This window comes from Furipterus horrens, unplaced genomic scaffold, assembly GCF_987537825.1.
Source record: "Furipterus horrens unplaced genomic scaffold, mFurHor1.1.pri manual_scaffold_10, whole genome shotgun sequence".
In the NCBI taxonomy this organism is placed as follows: Eukaryota; Metazoa; Chordata; class Mammalia; order Chiroptera; family Furipteridae; genus Furipterus; species Furipterus horrens.
Window position 1 is genome coordinate 97,839,624 of NW_028327180.1, and position 18,704 is coordinate 97,858,327.

The 18,704-nt window shown below is 46.7% G+C and overlaps 1 protein-coding gene across 1 annotated transcript in view; it reads right to left on the reverse strand.

The window, feature by feature from the left end:
- Positions 1-12,060, reverse strand: part of UBTD2 (ubiquitin domain containing 2) — a 31,114-nt gene extending 19,054 nt beyond the window's left edge. The window contains exon 1 of the mRNA XM_090288582.1: positions 11,915-12,060. Coding sequence (XP_090144708.1) covers positions 11,915-11,984 — 70 coding nt within the window. The 5' untranslated portion in view covers positions 11,985-12,060. The remainder of the gene's footprint in view (positions 1-11,914) is intronic.
- Between the last annotated feature and the right edge of the window lie 6,644 nt (positions 12,061-18,704).

An 18,704-nucleotide genomic window follows, 5' to 3' on the forward strand; every position in this document is an offset into this window, starting at 1 on the left:
TTTTTTAAAAGCTTTAAAATGAACATAAATATAGTAAGAAAAGTTTAATCCTAAACAAGTTCTCATATAAAACAAGACATTATATATTAATAATGAACATACGTCATGCATATTGTATGTGTATATATGCATGTGTATGTTGCATGTGTGTATACATATAGTGTGCATGTTGCATACATGAGTGGAACACGACTCCGCCATAGAAAAGATGAAATACTGCCATTTGCAACTACATGGATGGGCCCTGAGGACATGATGCTAAGTGAAGTCAGTCAGTCAGAAAAAGCTGAGCCCCGTATGATTTCACTCACATGTAGGACACAAAACTGAAACTCCGACACAGACAACAGTATGGTGGCCACCAGAGGGAAGGGGTGCAGGGGCAGTAAAGGGGCAAGGGGGTGATCTGAAGATGATCTGACTTAGGGTGGTGGGCACACACTGCATGTTCAGATGCTGTATCACAGAAACGTACACCTGAAACGTATACAATCTTACTAATCAATGTCACCCCAATAAATTTAACAAAAACATAAAAAATAAAACCCGACCTTTGACACTGAAATACGAGTTCTGTACCTCCTTGCTACCCCCTTATTAAAATGCGTCAGGGCCACCTGGTCCAGGACAAGGTTTGCTGTCCCAGCCCCCGTCAGCACACGCAGGGGACACACACTCACACGCAGAACCTGTTTTCCGCCCCACGCAGACCATCGCAGAAAGAGTGCCCTTGCTTCCAAGACTATTGCATTTCATTCAGTAACAGATAAGCAGTCCTCCCCGTTCTCAGAGATCCTGTTACAGCTGAAGCGTTTTAAGAATTCAATATTCATTCCAAAAGTATTGGGTATCATTTTATTGTTTCTCAAGTTGCTTTTCAATGTCTTACTTGTTATACGTAGTGGCACACCTCACTTTTTCACTTCAAAATTATGAGGATTTAAAGGGCACCTAAACTACTCTGAGTCATTTAGGAAGAGAGTAATTATCTGTGACATGGTGCAACCAACACGAACCCAGAGCGGCAACGGCAAACTCACAGAAGGGTTTGCTCAACAGGCCTTCGACAGTAATTTTTGGCAACACAACCATGATCAAAGGCCCAAAAAGATTTTAATCACCAACAAGGTAAAATGATTTTTTCCACGGTAACTGAAGTCCAAGGTGATTGCCAAAAAAAGCTCAAACTATTAAAATGAAACCTATTATGGGACCACCACAGGTTCCCCACCCCACCCCCACTTCCAAACGACACGCACCAGGAGAGGGAGGGTGCCTGACCCTATAACACGCAGTAACACAGGAGGTGCCCAGCACCCCAAGTACAGGCGACACTCCTTCACTTCCGGGGCCTAGTCCCCGCCCTCTAACGCCGCTGGCTGCACCGGGCAGAAAGGACTCCCGTGCCATCTCCTTCAACTCCCCTCGGACAATCATCACTTATGATGTGAGGCAGATACATTTTTCTAAAACTTCACTAAGGGTGGTTTAAGAGCACAGACCTAGAAAAACTTTATTAAGCTTTCTCCAAATTAGACAAAGCCTTCTTTTCTTGTACTTTACAGACCTCAAGAAAACTTGTTTCCCACATAGTTCAACTTCACGGCTAAACTCAAGCCGAGCCTGAGGACCTGAGTTCTAAGCAGAAAACACTCAGCCTGGGAGAGGCAGCAAAGATGATGAGGAAGACGGTAACCGAGCAAAGGGCCACAGAAGAAGATGAGTAAGGTTATTACTTTTTTCCATTTGCTCCAGTTAGATAATTAAGATCTCAGTTCAAAAGTTCTATCTTGAGAAATGCAATGTAATTAGATTTGCTGGCTAAGATCAAAGACAACGAGCCACCTCGCTCCTCACTGCCGCCATCCCCACCTGGAGTACGAACACAGTCCTTCCGGGCCACATCCCAGTAACTGCACCTCAGCTGTGCTCACTGCCACGAAGGGAAACACTCCGCACGCGCCTGCCACAGGGGCAGGGAAGCCAACCAAACCCTCACCATCCATGGAGAGAACACGGAACGAGAAAACAGAAGACAAGAGCTTATAGTCTGGGCTACTCTTCTCTCTCATTATTCAGATCGGAACTTCTCTACGCCTCAGTTTCCTCCTCTGTAATACGGCGATATTAGTATCGGCCTTCCTTAAAGTCAAGAGTCCTCAAAAGAAGCAAGAAAAAGCGTGTGAAGATTTTTTAAAAACCAAAAATGACAACAAAAACCGTATCACAGTCATGACTCCTTTCACATATTTGTTAATTACATATATTTCTAAACCTTAAATGACTGAAAAAGCTATTATCAAATCATGATGCTGTGTACTTTAAGTATACACAACTATATCTGTCAATTATTCCTTAATAAAGGAATAACGGTGGTCTGGCAGTTGGGAAGAAGTGGGAGAAGGGAATCAGTACCCTAAGAACAGTCCTACGGAAGTTCAGAGGACGGCCGTTATTATTCCTGGTCAGGAAAATGACAAAAGGCTCAGAGTTACTTGGTGTTGAAAGTAAGTTAGTAGAAAAGAACTAGGAAAAGTCTGGATTTTGGAACCACTATAGTCTAGAAAGAATCATATTCTGTTAGAATCAGCTCTCCCAGACTTTCAGTTTAAAGAAAATACAGAGGCTACTGGAATACACTAAAAAATCCCACAGAGAAGCAATCATAGAGAAATTCAGAATGTGGTACATTCTCCAAGACTTCAAAAAGTCAATGTCGGGGTATGGGGGAAGGCAATGCCGTAGGGAGGAAAAGGGGGAGGAGTGATTCCGGATTTTATAAGATTCAAGAGACAAACAGATGCAATATCAATATGTAAATGCTGGTTAGAACCGAATTTGAAAAAAATAGCTATCAAACACTTTTGGGACGACTGGGACATTCTGAATGTGGACAAGATCCTAGGAGTGACAATGGCATTTAGCTGTTATGTAGGGGAACTGATCCTAAGAGCTGCATGTTGAAGTGTCATGACGTCCGTGCTTTCACGCAGTGAAGCAAATGTACAATATACATGTACATGCACACATGTGTTCTGTTTAACGTAGGTGATGGGTATTCAAGTGTCTGTTGTACTGAGGAATGGAGCCCAAAGTATCACAGCTAATGCAGACATTTTCTCAACAGAGACGAAAACTCAGGCAGGGGTGTCGAATCTTAGCCCAAGCTCTTTCCAATGCCAGAAAACCAGGGCCCAAGGGACAGAGAATGATCTGAGACACACACACACACACTCGTGTGCATAGTAAAAAGCTGAACATAATTGTTATGCTTTGTATGTGACAAGCCATTAAAATTACATACAAATAAAGACCTGTTAAAGACTATGACAACCTAGTCCCCTAGAAACTTATATAAAATAACCTCAGAACACAGCAGTGAATGAGAATTAAGTTTGACAGATGCAAAAAAAGCAAAAAAAAAAAAAAAAACAGAAAAATAAATTTTTAAAGCACTTAGTGTCACCCATAATGCTGTCTCACAGCTTGGTCCACTGATTGTGGTGACGCCGCCTTCCAACATCTGACAACATACTGGACTTCACATTTCACCTACCCACTCCGCGAGCTGCTTACCAGCTCTCCTAAGGGCCACGGATTTTCATATTTCTATACCTATACTCTCCCCTGCACCCAGACGCCCTTCTGCCTTTTCTTCACCCGCTCCTCTTTCAAGACCAGCTCCTCTTCAGTACAGATTTCCTGCCCTACTCCCCCTTACTCCTTGAAGTTTCATACTACTTTTTGCATTGTTGTAGACTTAAAACTTCTCCTAATTATTTAAATGTATGATTCCTCCATGAGACCACAAACTATCTGATTTCACAGAACAGCGGTCAGAAATAAGGGAGGCTGGCTATCTTTTTTTTTAAATACTTTATTTATTTTCAGAGAGAGGGGAAGGAAGACAGAGAGGGAGAGAAACATCCATGTGTGAGAGAGACATCAACTGGTTGCCTCTCGCACACCCACAGCTGGGGACCTGGCCCGCAACCCAGGCACGTGCCCTGACCGGGAGCCAAACCAGCGACCTTTTGGTTCATAGGCCAGTGCTCTATCCACTGAGCCACATCAGCCAGGGCGAGGCTGGCTATTTTTAAAAGCTTCAGAAAAACCATCTGAATTCACCTAAAAAATAAAGTGTTTACCCTAAGTTGAAAGTGATAGTTTATCATGAAGGAGATTGGTAACTTAAGTGATCTGGACTATTCCTTACATTGTCCCTTTGATACTCTTGTCACATGGTACAACCTGGAAACTACCTGAACTAATGCAAAGAAGCAGTCTGACTTGCTTACACCTACAGACCAATTATATTAAATGCAAAAAATGATCTGTAGGGTTTCCTGGGAGGGTAAGAACTTAACCAGAGAAGCCCCAAAGTCACTAATTCATTACTTAGTCAGTTCTTCGGCAAATACACATCGTTAAGACCCCACACAACCCCTGGCAGGTGTGGTTCAGTGGGCTGGGCGTCACCCAGCAAACCAAAAGGTTGCTGGTTCAATTCCTGGTCAGGGCACAGGCCTGGGTTGTGGGCCAGGTCCGCAGTTGGGGGCATGTGAGAGGCATCTGACCAATGCTCCTCCCCCTCTCTTCTCCCCTCTCTAAAAATAAATATTTTTTTAGAAGAACCCACACAAACAAAATTTATTTTAAATGATTTTCACACAATTTTTTCTTAGAAATCTAATTTCAACAGAAATTTCATGACTGAAAACAGCTATAATGGAAACTTCTGAAAGCTCTATTGCAAACATGCAAAATGTGGCATTACAATACCCAACACATAATCAGCAATACTTAACCTCTCAGTTCCATATACGGATGGAATAAGTCAGAAACAAACTTGACTCTCGCTGACTGCAAGTCAAATAGCTGATGCAAGACGAATACATGCTGATTGTTCTGGGCCAACACACATGCATCTTTAAGTACATACGCGTTAGTAAAGTCTCAGCCTATGGTCCTTGAACTACCAGGGAATCATGAGGAGCTTGCTGGTAGCCCAGCACTGCCCGATAAGCAGAAGCAGAAAGCTGGGCAGGGTTGGTGAGGGGCGGCAGGAGACTGGTGCAGTGGTCCACCGAATGCAGATAAACCACTCAGGTGGGCCACAGTAAGGAAAAATGAGAGAATCACTAAATCAGCCAATTGATCGTCATGCCCTGTTAATGTGATCAAGTTCCTTACCAAAATCAACCGACTACTTTCCTGCAACAAGAGAAGAATGTGTTTTGGCCAAAAGCCATAGGTGAGATAACTAATCATTAACATAAAGGCAGAAGTTCCTTATTACTAGTGATTAACACTCAATAATCATCCTCATTAGAAAACTCACTGAGTACAATATTACTCACTAGGTGCTGCCAAAAATTTCTATTTACAGTAGAAAGAATCAGATTTTATTTTATTCCTTTACTTTTTTACAGGTGAGGTCAATTTTTTAAAAAGACTACTTATTTTTAGAGAGGGGGGAAGGGAGGGAGAAAGAGAGGGAGAGAAACATGCATGTGTGGTTGCCTCTCACAGGCCCCCGACCAGGGACCTGGCCAGCAACCCAGGCCTGCGCCCTGACTGGGAATCAAACCAGAGACCCTTTGGTTCTCAGGCCGTTGCTCAATCCACTAAGCCATGCCAGCCAGGGCTGAAAATCATATTTTAACATAAAATCTATTAAAATTTCTTGATAGAAAGGTGTTATAGGCTATCAAAAATTAGAGGAATAAAGATGCCTTACATTTCTAATGGCTTAAAGTTTCTGTCCATAGTATATAGCACTAGTAACTGATTCCTAAATAAAATCAGGTGAAAAACAGCACATTTAATATCGATAGCAAGAATCTTATTTTGAAGTGCCTTTTTAACATAAATTTCAAGATAATTTTTTATTGTCATATATCTGTTCTCTTTATTTTTTAAATTTATTTCATTTTATTGTTGTTTAATTAGTTGTCCCAATTTTTCCCCGCTGCTCTGTCCTGCCCCACAGACCACCCACTCCCACAGTCAAGCCCCACCTGTTGTCCAAGCCCATGGGTCCTTTATAATTGTTCCAGATAAAATTTCAACCCTTTATGTTGAAAATATAAAAGAGTGAAAATATATAAATATATTATACTTTATAGAAAATGTAAGAATGCCAATTTTTTGGTAGAAAATTAGTAGCTCCTTATGCAAGGCAACATTCCATGTCAAATTTTAACATAAACTGAAGTGCTTAAGTCTCTTCCCAAAGAGGGCTCAGCTTTCACATATCCCAGTGTTTTCCAGCTCCTGCTTCCCCAACCTCCACTCAGTTCTCATACCTACCACACCCTCCTACCCAGAGCACCCGGTATTTCCCAGCCCGTACCTACCTGCTGCCCAGTTTCCTTCTGGCATGCTCCGCGCAACCCCACTCCCACCAGTAAAATCAGCCACCCTCTGCTTTCCATCAGGTAGACGCCGCCTATTTCACAGGCTCTCTCCAGCTGATAAGAAATTGTATGCATCCCTCTCACAAAGACCAGAAAATACAAAAGAATTTTACTTCCCGTCACACTAGGGATAAAGGGCAACTAGATCTACAGCCCTCCTTCCTGCTCACATCTGCTTTATATTTTTATTATAGGCACAGGTCTAAGAGTAGACATAAGAGGACTCAATAAACAACCACGTTAGCTGATGTGCAGAAGCAATATATGGGACACTGAAAACATATAGGGAAGAGATACGGACGATATTCTTGAGGAAAACCACCCATGTCTCACAGAGTGTGTGTCTCTGAAGTACACCAACCTCAGTATACAAGGGCTGCTGGTACATTCTGGGGTTGGATGCCCAAGCCTATATTGTGTTAGGATATGAGTAACAAACCACAGCTAGAATTTCTGCAAATACCATATTAGAATGGAGAGTTAACAAACCAAATTATTTTCTGAAATTATAAGAATGGTCTTTTCAAATACAATCAGAGCTATCAATTTCACAGTCAGACCTATTTCCCCATGTTTCGCAATAATTCAACAAAATTCAGTATACTAAGCACTCACTAGGCAGGCCCTGAGAAGCAATTTCTCATTTCTCCACCTTGGGTGAAATTTTCATGACTGAATTTAGTACTTTCCTTCTTTTCACTTACCTATAGCAGTCATTCACTTTTACACCTTCGTCAGCCTACCCCAGTGACTCCAAAACCCACATTCATAATCCTGAGCATCTAGTTCTACCCTGTCTGAACCTCTGCACCATCCTAAATCCTGCTGCAACTCAAAATTTCTTCTATCAGCTAATCCTTAACACGCTGAAAGGCGAATTCCGGCTTTCCCCAGATCGCTCTTTCTTATTCCCCAAAACCTGCCAAGCCTCCTCAATATTCCTAGTCATCCAGGTTCAAAATCATGGGGTTGTTTTTTCTTTTCTCCCCTATATTTCTACACCCAGTAAACCAACTGATGCCATTTCCCCCCCAATGGGTTCCTCGCTCTAGCCTCTTTCCACTGCTAGCAATCCTGTACCAGTGCTCCTCAGACTTTAATGGGTATGAGAATCTTGTTAACATGCAGATTCGGGTTCGGCAGGCCAGGCCTGGGCCTGACACCCTGCGCTTCTAACAAGCTCCCAGGTGAGGCCAATGCTGCTGGGTGGAGGGCCATTCCTCACACCTTTCGGCAACTGAGGTCGTTTGGTTTTCTTTTATACCTTCGGCACTTTCACAGTTTATCCTGTGACATTTTCCTATGTTTACATAGTGTTTTACAGTTGTTTTATGTGTACATATTCTGTTATTCTTTCCTAAAAACCAATTTTGACATAAGAAAGAGGATCATGATTTCTTTTTTCGGAATAACAGCAGCCGCCAATACTTTAGGCAATTGTCGGTATTCAATGCTTGTTGATTGTAAAATGCTTCCCTAGAAAATACAACAATCGTCTCTTGATTGAGAAAAAGCTGAAGTGGGTTTATAAATGATCTCTGTCAACATTTTAAAAACCATTTCACTGCTAATCAACCTTTTTAGCAGATCAGACAGAGGAAACAAACTTAAAACTTTCTATTCATAGTTAAGATGGCAAATGTTAAAGAGTTTTGAATTACTGGTTATAGTTATTCTTTCTCCATCAGTAAAGGATCAGTTTAATATATATATATTTAAAGTTAAAGCTAGAAGCACAAGTAACAAAAGGAAAAATAAATTGGACTTCATTAAAACTAAAAATTTGTGCATCAAAGGACACCATCAAGAAAATAAAAAGACAACCTACAAAATGGGAGAAAATATCTACAAATCATATTTCTGATAAAGGTTTACTATGGCAACTTTTATATGTATTTTACTACAATATTTTTTAAAAACCAGATAAAAAGGAAACTAGCATTCTTTATCATACACCTGAGTTTAAGTTCTGCCATTTATCAGATATGCCTTATTAGGCAAGTTATTTAATTTCTCCTGCCTTCCACCCATCTCTAGAATAGAGATATTACCCACCACCCACCCCCCGAGTTGTTGAAGTCTAAATGAAAGAATGTAATCACTTAGCACAGTACCTGTTACATAATAAATATTGGATTAATGGTAGCTATGATTATTCAAAAAGCCAGTTACTCATCAAGTAGGTGCCTGTAAGGCTGCTTAGAAATGAACATTCGAAAGAACTCCATGATATTCTCAAGACATTCTGAAATAAAGAAGTGAATGTCCAGCCCCAGCTGGCGTGGCTCAGTGGATTGAACACCAGCCTGCGAACCAAAGGGTCGCTGGTTCTATTGCCAGTCAGGGCGTGTGCCCGGGTTGCAGGCTGGGCCCCCAGCTGGGGGTGTGTAAAAGGCAAACAAGAGATGTTTCTCTCACACATCAATGTTTTTCTCCCTCTCTTTTTCCCTTCCTTCCTCTCTCTCTAAAAGTAAATACATAAAATCTTAAAAAAAAAAAAAAGAAGCGTAGCCCTGGCTGGTGTGACTCAGTGGATTGAGCGCGGGCCTGTGAACCAAAAGGCCACTGGTTCGATTCCCAGTCAGGTGGGTTGCGGGCCAGGTCCCAGTTCAGGGTGCATGAGAGGCAACCACACATTGATGTTTCTCTCTGTTCTCCCTCCCTTCCCCTCTCTCTAAAAATAAGTAAATAAATAGATAACGTTGAAAGAAAAAAAAAGAAACAAGAAAAAGAAATGAATGTCCAGTATTCAGAGTTACCCTCCTGGACACCTGAAAACTGTGACCACCAGAGTTAGTACTCTTAGAATATCACAATGTACAGAAATAAATGACAGACCCAGGAAGTGAAAATCTGTACAACACTATGGTCATTAATGAGAACAAATTAAGAAGCTAGCTGGCTTTCTTCAATTAATTTCATTTTATTATTTTTCCGCACATACTTCTTATTTTAAAAAATCATAAGAGATTTAATCCCTTAGCAAATGCCATGGGCTAGAACCTCGTCTAGAGGTCCTAAGTGCCAAGCCCAGCATCCCACTGTCATCATAAGGAAGAGAACCGTACAAAGCCATGCTACCTTAAAAATGTCAGAACTGAAAATCCTAGAAGCATGAAAGCTTAAAGCTCTTAATTAATCTACGACAATATACCTGTCTGGATTTAAATTAGGCATATATGACAAAGTAGCTGAACTGAAAAACTGAATTCTAGGCAAAGGCAGATACCACAAACGAGCCCCCATAACACAACCCTTATGTGAATTACGTCACTTCCCCACCTTACAGTCTTTTGCAAACATTTCCAAAGTGCCTTCAAACAAGTAACCCACCTGGTAAGAAGTTTTTCTCAATATACATACACTTACTTGCCATTCTTTCGTGATGTCTGCATGACTGTGAATGTAATTACATCTGCCACGAAAATCTTCAAATGCCATGAGAAGCACCAGACTGTACGTCACTCCGTGTTGATAAAACAAATGTCCATGACCCCGTGTGTCCCGACTACAACCACTGACCGCTGCTGTATGTCTGAAATGCAAGGGCTCTGTGGCTACGTCCTGAGGAGCCGAGTCTCTCCCTTCCAGACATTCTGTAAGGAGCAAGAACTGCGTGACCTGGGCACCTGAGCTAATGCCTTTAGACCACAATTAACTCTTACCTATCAGGACAACAACGGAGGGAAAAGGCTTCCATAATTAAACCCCAGGAACAATCCTTTTATCCCACACAGCTCCCTGCTCCGCCCCAGTGAAATCAGCGCCTGCCTTCTCTCCAGAAGAAGATTCGGAAGCTCATGTCCCTTTTTTCTCAACTCTAATTTCAGAAGGCACAGCACGGCTTAAGGTCCAGAGAACGCGGCCCTTAAAGAGACGGACAAACGAGGTACCACTGGTAGGAGGTCCCCGAAAGGCCAGCCCTCGCGCTGTGCAAAGCCCCCTCTACACGGCCGGGCGGGTCCTGACTCGCGCTACTCCAAAGGGCTTATGAAGCGGTTCAAGTTCATTACCAAGAGGAGAAACTGTTCATCAGAGTCTTAACGCGAACGCCACCGACAACCAGCCCGCACACACCTGGGTCCCATGAACGACCACCTGAGCGGCAGGCGGAATCACGGGGACCCCCGATTTGACCTTCAGCCAAGGCTGCGGGAAATCTCGCCCTTGGCTGCCCTGTCCAGCGCGTTGCTGTCTCCCTCTCTCTGTTTCCCCCTCCCGTCCCCTCTAAGAACAAATAAAGTCTTTGAAAAAATAAATAAAACCTGCCCTTCTGCTCTTCCTGCGGCGTCGTCAGCGTCTCGCTGCTAATACGCCCCCAAGTAGGGACGCTGTGGCTTGAAAAGCACCTTAAAGCGGCGGTTTTCACGGACGATTTTTTCCAAGAAACACGTGCCTGGGCTTCCAGCTACTGGCCCAGGGCTCGGTCCCACTGCACGCCCGTCGATTTTAATTAATGAAGGGGCTCGACATCGTGTCACTCGGGAAGCCCAAGCGCCAGAAGTCAGGCGGAGGTGGCTTACGACGGGGCGTCGGGGGCAGGGCAGCCAACAACTTTCCGCCTAAGGGAAAACTGTCCCCCTTGTAGCTCCGAACAGCGGGGCTCGGGGACAGAAGTAAGCCCGCCCCGCGTCCGGAGGCCCCGGCCCCGAGCCCGGCGTCTCCGCGCCCCCTGGAAGCCGTCCCTGCCCTGACGGAAGCACCGCGACCTGCGCCCAGGCCCCGGCGGGCACCGGGGACGGGCCGTGTCCCTCCGGGCACAATTAGGGTCCCGAGCGCACGGCCCGCTGCGAAGCCGCCCGAGGAGCGCGCTCCGTGCGGGACAACTTTCAGGCGCCCGCCCCTCCGTCCTCCCCGCGCGGCGGCCGGCGCTCCGACCGCCCGCCCCACGCCCCCGGGCGGCCCGCGTCCCCACCCCGCGTGAAAATAATGCCTGTGGCCACTTGAGACGGCCGCAGCCCGAGCTCCAAAACTTGCAGGTTTAAATGGCCGGGCTGGAACCAACCAGGGCAGCTGTCATCTGAAACTCGGGAAAGCTGAGCCCGGCCAGCCCCGCCGGACGCGGCCGGCTGCGGAGAGATGTGGCGGGGCCCCCCGGAGGGACGGCGGCGGCTCCCCTCCCCACCCCCCGCCCCTCGCCGCGCTGCGGCCCCGGCGCCGCCATCCTGCTCCTGAATAATTAAACGGGCTGGGGAGCGGCGAGCGGGCCCGGCGGGCAGTTTCTCGCCCGAGTTTCCCGGGCCGCTGCGACGCGGACGCGAGGCCGAGGGGCTCCAGCCCCGGCGCGCGGAGGACTTTCCTCGGGGGCCCGCGAGAGAAAGGGGCGACCCCGCGGCCTGCGGGGCGGCCGGAAACGGGCGTGACGTGGAGGAGGGGATGACAAAGAGGCGCGGGGACCCCCGCCGCGCTCCCCGCGGGGCCGCGGGGCCGGGACAGGTGGCCGGGCCTGGCCGGGAACAATGGGGGGCCGAGGCTGCCCCCTGGCGCTCACCTACCTCCGGTGCCCTCCGAGTTCTCGTTGAGGCTGCCCGAGGAGTCGTGCTGGGCGCCCACACACCCGCCCATGGGGGCCCCCGGCGCCTCGTCCGCCACCTCCGGCGCTCGTCCGGGCCCGCCGCCGCCTCAGCCTCCTCCGGCGCCGCCGCCGAGCTCCGGACAGGCGCGCCGCTCCGCTCGCCCGCCGCGGCCCAGCCTCCGCCCCCTTCGCCGCTCCACCCACCGCCTTGGCTCGGCCCCTTCCTCCGCGCCCACTTCTACCTCAGCCCCCGGGCCGCCCGCCCCGCAGGCCAGGCCCGCGCGCCGCTCTCTCCTCCGCCTCGGCCGCGCCAGGCCGGGGCTGGCCCATCCCGGGCGGGCCGCAGCGCCCGCCTGGCCCCCTCACGGCCCCGGACCCCCGCGCCCCGGCAACCCCGGCGCGCGCGCGGCCAGCCCGCCGGGCCCCATCCGTCCCCGGCCCCGCGGCACCGCCCTCCGCACCCGCGGCCTGGGCTCGGTCCGGCCCGCCCGGAACCGCCGGGGGCGGGGCCTCGGGACGCCGCGCGCCGATTGGCTGAGAGCGGAGCCGCTAGCGGAGGGAGCGGAGGAGGAAGAAAGGCGGGGAGGGGAGGCGAGTGGAGGGGAAGGAGGCGAAGGGGGGGGCCGGGGTCGGTCCCGGGGTGAAGAGGCAGGAGACGGGGGCGTGGAGGAGGGAGAAGGGGAGACACAAAGAGGAAAGGGGAGAAGGGAGAGGGAGCAGCAAAGCAGGGGCAAAAGTGAGAAAGAAGTGGAAAGGGGCGCAGCTGAGTTTCTGGCTCCCCCTGGGGAGTCAGCTTTTTCTGGGGGGAACGGGGCCCCGAAGTAATGGATGACACGCCGCCGCGCCGCTCCCCAAGTAACTGGCAGAGGGGGATCCCGGCTGAAGGTGGGGGTCCCAGCACCTTCTGGATTGTGGAGGACCCCGTCCAGGCTTCCCCAGGCCTGCCCCACCTTCATGCCCCCTAAAATCACTGTGCCCCATTATTAGGAGGAGAAAGGGGTCACTTGTGGTTGCAAACTGAACGCAGATTACAGAGGCCAGGCACCCCGTGGAGGGAGAGAGAAGACCTGCCAGTAGTTCCCGGGGCGTGGCGTGGCGTGGGTGGGTTTTATTTTCACGACATCGATTATTCGGACACGATGCTAAGTCTCCTGCCTTTAGGTGTCTTATCCCGTCGTTAGGACGTGAAGTATAAATAAATAAATAAGCCCCTGCTGTTTCTAAACTGGAATTTGGTACATTGACCGCACCCGACATTCCTGGCAGCTGCGACCCCAAGCTAAGCCAAACTGTTAATGGTCGCTTCAGAATTGTGCTTCTTGTGATGATGCCTTAAAATTTTTATATCCTGCTTGGGCCTTTCTAAAGCTTATTTCCACCTAAGGGCTGTTTTAACTATCTGCTCCGTTTTTATATCAGACTTTCTTTTTTTAACACCCAGGGGCAGTTTATGCTTAGCATTAAAAAAAAAAAAAAAAAAAAAAATGGAGTGAAATATCCAAGAAGGAGCCTCTCTGCAGTTTGGAATTTGCATTTAAATGTATTTTCATAGGCTGCTGGTGGGGATGCAAACTGGTTCAATCTTTGTGCAAAGTAATTTGGCAATGAAGTTCAAGAGCCTTTAAAAATAGTCACACCCTTTGACATGGGATTATTTCAGACGTGGGAAAAAGCCCAAAATACAGACAGATTTTGGTCCTTGTATTCATTTGATAATCAGATAAAAATGAGGGCTCAACAAACAAAACCCTGTACTTAAAAGCACAGAAATGTCATGCGAGATTAGAAATCGGCTATATCAAATGCATCCTGATGAATTAGCGTTATCCTGGGTAGTCATGAACGCTCAGAAGGGCCTATATATGCACGTTTTTTCTGAGTTCACACAGGTTGCTCTGACATTCAGGCACGATGCCACAGAGCCTTCTATCTTATCATCCTCAGCTGAGTATTCACGTAGGCAGACAAGACATCGCTCTCTGAAGGAGAGAGCTGCATGCTGAATATCTTTAAAGGGATTGCTTAGCCCTGAATTTCACTCTAGAAATTGCTGAAACCAAGACTTTGTGATGTCTATTAAACAGATGGTAGGCACCCAAGTGACGAGTGCTTTCTGATGAGCACTGTGGAGTTGGCGCTAGGAAGAGAGCAATCTCACCGAGATTCTCAGCTATGGAGGTTCTCCATCCTGTCCTTTTCTTAGAGCAGGGACACAAGCTTTGCTACCCACTTCCTATGCTGGCCTCTGGCTTCTGTCCTGTACTAGCTATATGCGCTTAAATGTCTGTGTAGCTTGGTTTCTCACCTGTAAAATGAGGCTATAACGATGCTCCAAACTCTGCAGGGGCTCCTTTGATCACTCATCTCTTTACATCCAGCTTCCCCTATCTAAACTTAAGGTGAGGCCTAATCTATAGAAAGTGCCTTCTTGGTGTGTGTGTGTGCGTGTGTGCACTTTTATATTTTTACATTTTATTGAGATATGTCATGTGCCATATATTTCACTAATTTAAAGTGTGTAATTTGATGGTTTTTAGTATATGCACAATCAATCAATTTCAGAACCCAAAAAAGAAACCCCATACCTATTAGTAGTCACCCTCCATTTCCTCCCAAATCCCAGTCTCAGCCTAATCTCTTTTCTGACTCTACAGATATGCCTATTATGGACTTTTATCTAAACGGAATCGTATGTGGTCTTTGGTTATAATGCTTGCAGCATAATGTCTATCCATATTGTAGCATGTATCCATCCTTCATTCCTTTATATGGGCTGAATAATATTCCATTGTGTGGCTAGAGCACATTTTGTTTATCCACGCATCAGCTGAAGGGCATTTGGTTTGTTTCTACCTTATCAGTATTGTGAATAGTGCTGCTATAAGCATTTGTGTACAAGTTTTTGTTTGAACACCGGCTTTCAATTCTTTTGGGGGTAGCGTTGATGTGTCATATGGCCCATTCAATGTTTAATTTATGGAAGAGCTACCAAACTGTTTTCCATGGTGGCTGCATCACTTCACCTTCTCATCAGCAATGTACGAGGGTTTTAATTTCTCCACGTCCAAGACAACACTTGCTTTTTTTGAGTTATTATTATTGCGACTGTAGCCACTGTATTGAGTATGCAGTGGTCCTCCGTTGTGGAGTTGAGTTGCATTTCCCTACCGACTAATGATCTTGAGCATTTTTACATGTGCGTGCTGGCCCATTGTATATCTTCTTTGGAGAAATGTCTATTTAAGTCCTTTTGCCTATTTTTTAATTGGCTTTTCTTTTTGTTGTTGCATTGTAAAGTTAGCCTAATAAAGGTCTTTATAGATGGCCTTTATTAGGCTGAGGAATTTCCCTTCCATTCCTAGTTTACTGAGCGTTGTCTGCTTGTTTGTTTTTTAGCTCAAGAATGGATTTAGAGTTTGCCAATGCCCTTTTGCATCAACGAGATGGTCATATGCTTTTCCTTTTCTAGTTTGTGATTACGACGTCATATGCTTTTCCTTTTCTAGTTTGTGATTACGATGAATTACGCTGATGGATTTTCAAATATTAAACCAATCTTGAATTCCTTGGATAAATCAGACTTGATCGTGATGTTTGTCCTTTTTAACGCACTGTTGGATTCAAGTTACTAAAACTTTGTTCAGAATTTTTACATCTACATTTGTGAGGGATTTGTCTATAGTTTTTGTTTGTTTGTTTTCTTTAAAGTCCTTTCTATAGTTTTGGTGTCTGACATTTCAATTTCACGGAACGGAAAAGGAACGCTAAAGAATAGAAGTTGAATGGCAAGCAGCCATGCTCCCAGCGCTGAGACAGTCCTGGGCTAGCCGTCCCTTCCCTTCTCAAAGAGGACATGGCCCTGGTTCGGTGATCAGTAGAGAGATTACTGTTGTGACACACCGGTGAAGTTGCTGGAGACCTGTCCAGTGAGGTGCTGGACAGCTACTCATAGGAGGTATCTCACCAGAGCCCTTAGGCTGTGAAACCATTCAGAGGGGAAATGCCTGGGGCAGCTGCAAACTGCTGGGCAGTGTTGGCTCCTGTGTCCCGCAGGAGCCGGGCCTTGGAGAAGCTGCGGCCGCTGCGGGAACCTGGTGCCCGAGCAGCCACGTACCCTGAAGTGGCTACAGAGGGAAGCCGTCTGTGCTGCAGACGCCGGGCAATGGACAGGCTGCACCCATCCCTGGAGCCTGGCCCTGGGGCAGCTCCCCACGCAGTAGAAGCCTACGGGTGAGCAAATGGGAACTCCTCCGGCAGTGTCTCTCCAGTGCCCTCTGCTGTCAAAGCTAAGCATTGTGCCAACTGGCAAAGGCACAATATTTAAAGGGCCCATATCCATTTTCACAGAGCAGGCAATGAAGAGTGGGTTTGGGTCTGAAGAAGTGCTGGAATTGGAAAATCATCATTTTTCGACGATGGTAGTTTCTGTGGACTGAATATTTATGTCTCCCCTACCCTAATTCATATGTTGAAGCCCTAATGTGGTAGTATTTGGGGGTGCTGCTGCTGAGAGGTGATTGGGTCATGACAGTGGAGCTCCCATGATGAGATTAGTGCCCTTGTAAGAAGAGGAAGAGATCCAGTCCTTTCTCTCTCCCTCTGACATCAGGATACAAGGGAAGGGCTCTTGCCAAAACCTGGCCATGCCGGGATCCTGATCTCAGACTTCTAAGCTCCAGAACTATGAGAAATAAATATCTGCTATGATACTCGGTTCTAGCAGCCTGATCTAATACAATAGTAAGATTGGTTCAGGCAAAAATCACCAATGGATGTGAAGTATAGGAAGGAATTTGGATGAAGAGCTGGATGGATATTGGTATTGTCTTAAAATACTACCCCACAGATTGTGTCTTCATTGAAAGTGGAAAATAGTAATAACACAAGAAAAAACGCACCATACCTTGACCAAATGACCAGGTAGCCATTGTGTGACTCCAAGTGGGATTCGTTGAGAATGACAACGTCACTTTTGTAGGACTCTGACTGGAGATGAAGGGAATCATGAGAAAATGTCAGTCAAATACAAATGCAGAACATGTATTTTTAAATGTCAGCGCCATTAAAACCAAAGAACAGCTAAGAAACTGCTCCAGATTACAGGAGGCCAAAGAGACATGATTCTATAAAGAACATTATTGGGTCAGTTTATAAAATTGGAATATGAATGGTAGAGTAGATAAAAATATCATCAATGTGAAATTTCTGGCAGTTAAAAACTGCTCTGTCAGCCCTGGCTGGTGTGGCTCTGTGGATTGAGCACCGGCCTGTGAACCAAAGGGTCACTAGTTTGATTCTCAGCCAGGGCGGGTGCCTGGGTTGCGGGCCAGGTCCCTGGTTGGGGGCCTGCGAGAGGCAACCAACCTCTCTCTCACACATGGACGTTTCTCTCCCTCTCTCTCTCCCTCCCTTACCCTCTCTCTAAAAACAAATAAATAAAATCTTTTTAAAAAAAATATGTACTCTTGCAACTTTTCTACATTTCAAAATTATTTCCAAATCATTTGTGGGTCCCCGTGTGCCTGCGGGTCAGCTGGAGCCAGCTAATCTAAGTTGGGGTCAACAGGACTTCACGCCACGCTGAGGGTTGTAGTCAAGGTTTGTCTCAAGTGTCCCTCATTCCCCTCAGAGCAATATGCTAAACGGTATGTTCTCATGGCCAAGGCAGTGGAACAAGACAAGCCCCACCCCCGCACAAACACAGGTTGAGCCCTCCCCTTGCGTCACACCTGGCAACATGACAGCGCATGTGATTCCCATGGAGCCCACCCCATCCCCCACTCCAGGGCGGTCCTGAAACCCACACTTGAGCCAATCGGTGTATTCCAGACCCATGAAGTTTAGGATGAGCATGTGACCCAATCTGGGCCAATAGAGTCAGATTCAGGACTTTTTTTTTTTTTTCCTACAACTTTTTTTTGTCTGCCCTCCCCCCTCCCAAATTATTTGATGAATCTTTATGTAAGCACAGCCAGCTTTAGCAGCTATCAATGCTTATTCTTTTTCATTGGTCTTCCTCCCACATTTTTATTTTTTAGCACTTTAAAGTGTCAACTTATGGTCGTTGGTGCCAATTCGATGCCAATAGGAATTCCCAGTTTGGAGCGCGGTGAAGAAGGAAACTCTTATTTCGTGTAAACAGCTCAACAGCGATACAGTTCGGCGGTGGAACAGCTCTGGGGCCAGGCCCCCTCTCGCTAGGCAGCTTCGCTCCACTCCTTGGTGGTCTGCGTCACTCCGCCCTGGGTTATTTTTCCCTACAACTTTTTAGAACATGAATTTGGGGAAAAGCAAATTTGGAGCTATTTAGAGCCCCCTCCCGAAGGGGAAAAATTGCGGCCACTTTGCAATAAAAGAGAGCCTACCCAAAGGGGACATCAACGCCGAGGAAAATACAGCGACAAAGAGGGAAAAACAAGCCCTGAGACTCACCTGGGCGGGGTCCAGCGACCAATGCCTGGATCTGTTCTCTGGGCATTTTCAGTTCCAGAAATTAACACATTTTATTTGGGATCACTGCCAACCTGTCTGAATTAGGTTTCTCTCGCTTGAAGGTAGGACGCAGTTTTGTTCAGTTTGGCCGCCCAAGCACCTACCGAACAACGCTTGGCGCACTCGTGAGGAGCCATTTGCCAAGTGGCGGGGCTTAGACTCGATCCTGGGCAGATGGGGAGTCCCTGCGGGGCTTTAAGCCGCAAGGACCCGGGAAGCATTTGTGTATCAGAGCTACGGGCGGGTAGAGCTTGGTATTTTTGCCGTTTTTAAAAGCA